The following is a 1903-nucleotide window of genomic DNA, read 5'->3' on the forward strand; positions in this document are numbered from 1 at the left end:
GGCACCCCGGCGCGGCCGGCCGGTTGCCAGCTCCTCGCCGGGTGCCACGTGGGAGCCCAGAGTGACTTCTGGTGACATTCTAGGTTTGATCTTTTGATATCAGAATATTAATTATTGGGCGGGAAGGTGGATTTGGTACGGCATCGGGCACTGCGGCATCGGCACCCCCTCTACCCTCAAGGTTTTGAAGGATCGAGGGGAAAAATTTGCCCCGTGGCCAGCGCCTAGCCTTGGCTATCGGCGCTTTTGGAAGGCTCGAGGTTGGCCTTCAGGAGGATCTCACTCAGCTCGGGGGACATGTAGTAAGGCCTCTCGGGAGATCCATCGTTCCTCTCCAGATCTTCACCTTTTCGCAACCCCAGGGAGAAGCGGCCGTGACGGGGAAGAGTGAAAAATAGCAGGAGAGCAGCCGGGGAGAGGCAGGGCGGAGACGAAGGATGGAGAACATGTGAAGAGAGACGGGAAGGGGAGAGGGAAAGGGAAAGGAAAAAAAAAGGAAAAAGAGGGGAGAAAAAAAAGGAAAAAGAGGGGAGAAAAAAAGGAAAAAGAGGAGAAAAAAGGAAAAAGAGGGAGGGGAAAAAGGAAAAGGGGGGCGGAAAGGAAAAAGGGAGGGGAAAAAGGAAAAAGAGAGGGAAAAAAAAAGGAAAAAGAGGAAAAAAAAAAAAAGGAAAATTGAAGTTAGTTGGAGTTGTATCCCACCAAGACCAAAGCACCAAAACAGAAAGACCAAGAGATAAGGACAGGCTGTGGGTCTCCGCTGCTGGAAAGCAGATACTGGTAAGGACACAGGTAGGAGTTGGTAGAGGAAAAAGGGGGAGAAAACCACGGGAATTTGGAGCAACCCCCAAATCTGGACAACTCTGGGGTTCAGCCCCAAAGAGGGGGAGGTTTTGCTGCCACGAACTTTTACCCAGCGGGAGACGGACCGTCCGAGCCGGACACTTACAGAAGCAGAGGAAGAGGGTGTCCACGCACATGCCGTAGACGCTGAAGAACCCGTGGGCGATGAGGTAGGAGCCCACGATCACCGTCTGAAAGAGAAATTGTGCGGTCACGCCGCGTCCCGGCGTCTGGCAAAGCCTCGATCCCTCAGCCGGGGAGGAGAAAACCTGCTGAATCCCAAATTCCCCGGGGAAAGGAGGAGAAGCAAACAGGGCAGGACTGTGGGGACCAGCGCGATCGAGGACAAAAGGCCTCAGCGAGGACGGTGGACGGAGGCCAAGGCGGGCAGCACGGGAAGGGCGCGACGCCTCTTCGCGGCTGGTGAAAACAAAGGGATTATTTCAACGGGGATGGAGAAAACGCCTCCGACAAAGACGGTCCTTCAGAAGCAGCGAGCGGAGGGGTGTTTTGAAGGCGTTTGTGTTAAAGATCTCCTTTCCATTCCTTCGAAATTTCCCAAAAGACGAGAAAGCCGCTCACCAGAATAGGGACCCAGTAGTAATTCAGGGGCGGCGCCGTGTCTTGGACCAGTTTTATCCGGTGGGTGAAGAAAAAGAAGGCGAGGATTCCTGGAAAAGCAAACGGTGGGGATCGCTGAAGAACGGCAGCACACGGGTGGCGGGAAGGAGGTGTAAAACAGGACGGAAAGGAACAGTTTCACAGGCGGTGTGAGGAGAGCTGAGGTTTTGTGAAGGTGGAACCTACTATGGGCGAAAACCTCCAGCCTCCGAAGAGAAACCGAGTCCCCAGCACTTACCGACGCTTCCCACGATGAGGAGTTTACCAAGGAAGAAGAGGAAATCCGTGACTTTATCTAAAACGGCCACTCTGGAAAGGGGATGGAGAGATGAGCGATGGGCATCCGCATCCGCTCCCCACCCCGCATTCAGAAGGAGGCGGCGGCCGACGTGGCACAAAATGCCAGGAAAGCCCAAAAACAAGGCGGGCAGGCTAGGACCTC

The 1903-nt window shown here is 54.5% G+C and overlaps 1 protein-coding gene across 1 annotated transcript in view; it reads right to left on the reverse strand.

Annotated features, from left to right (window-relative positions):
- Positions 1 to 224: 224 nt before the first annotated feature.
- Positions 225 to 1903, reverse strand: part of LOC104471366 (choline transporter-like protein 2) — a gene marked incomplete at its 5' end in the record, with an annotated part of 4870 nt that continues 3191 nt past the window's right edge. The window contains 4 exon segments of the mRNA XM_010086693.1: positions 225 to 346; positions 947 to 1031; positions 1423 to 1511; positions 1700 to 1813. Coding sequence (XP_010084995.1) covers positions 225 to 346; positions 947 to 1031; positions 1423 to 1511; positions 1700 to 1813 — 410 coding nt within the window.

This window comes from Pterocles gutturalis, unplaced genomic scaffold, assembly GCF_000699245.1.
Source record: "Pterocles gutturalis isolate BGI_N339 unplaced genomic scaffold, ASM69924v1 scaffold16701, whole genome shotgun sequence".
Taxonomy (NCBI): domain Eukaryota; kingdom Metazoa; phylum Chordata; class Aves; order Pterocliformes; family Pteroclidae; genus Pterocles; species Pterocles gutturalis.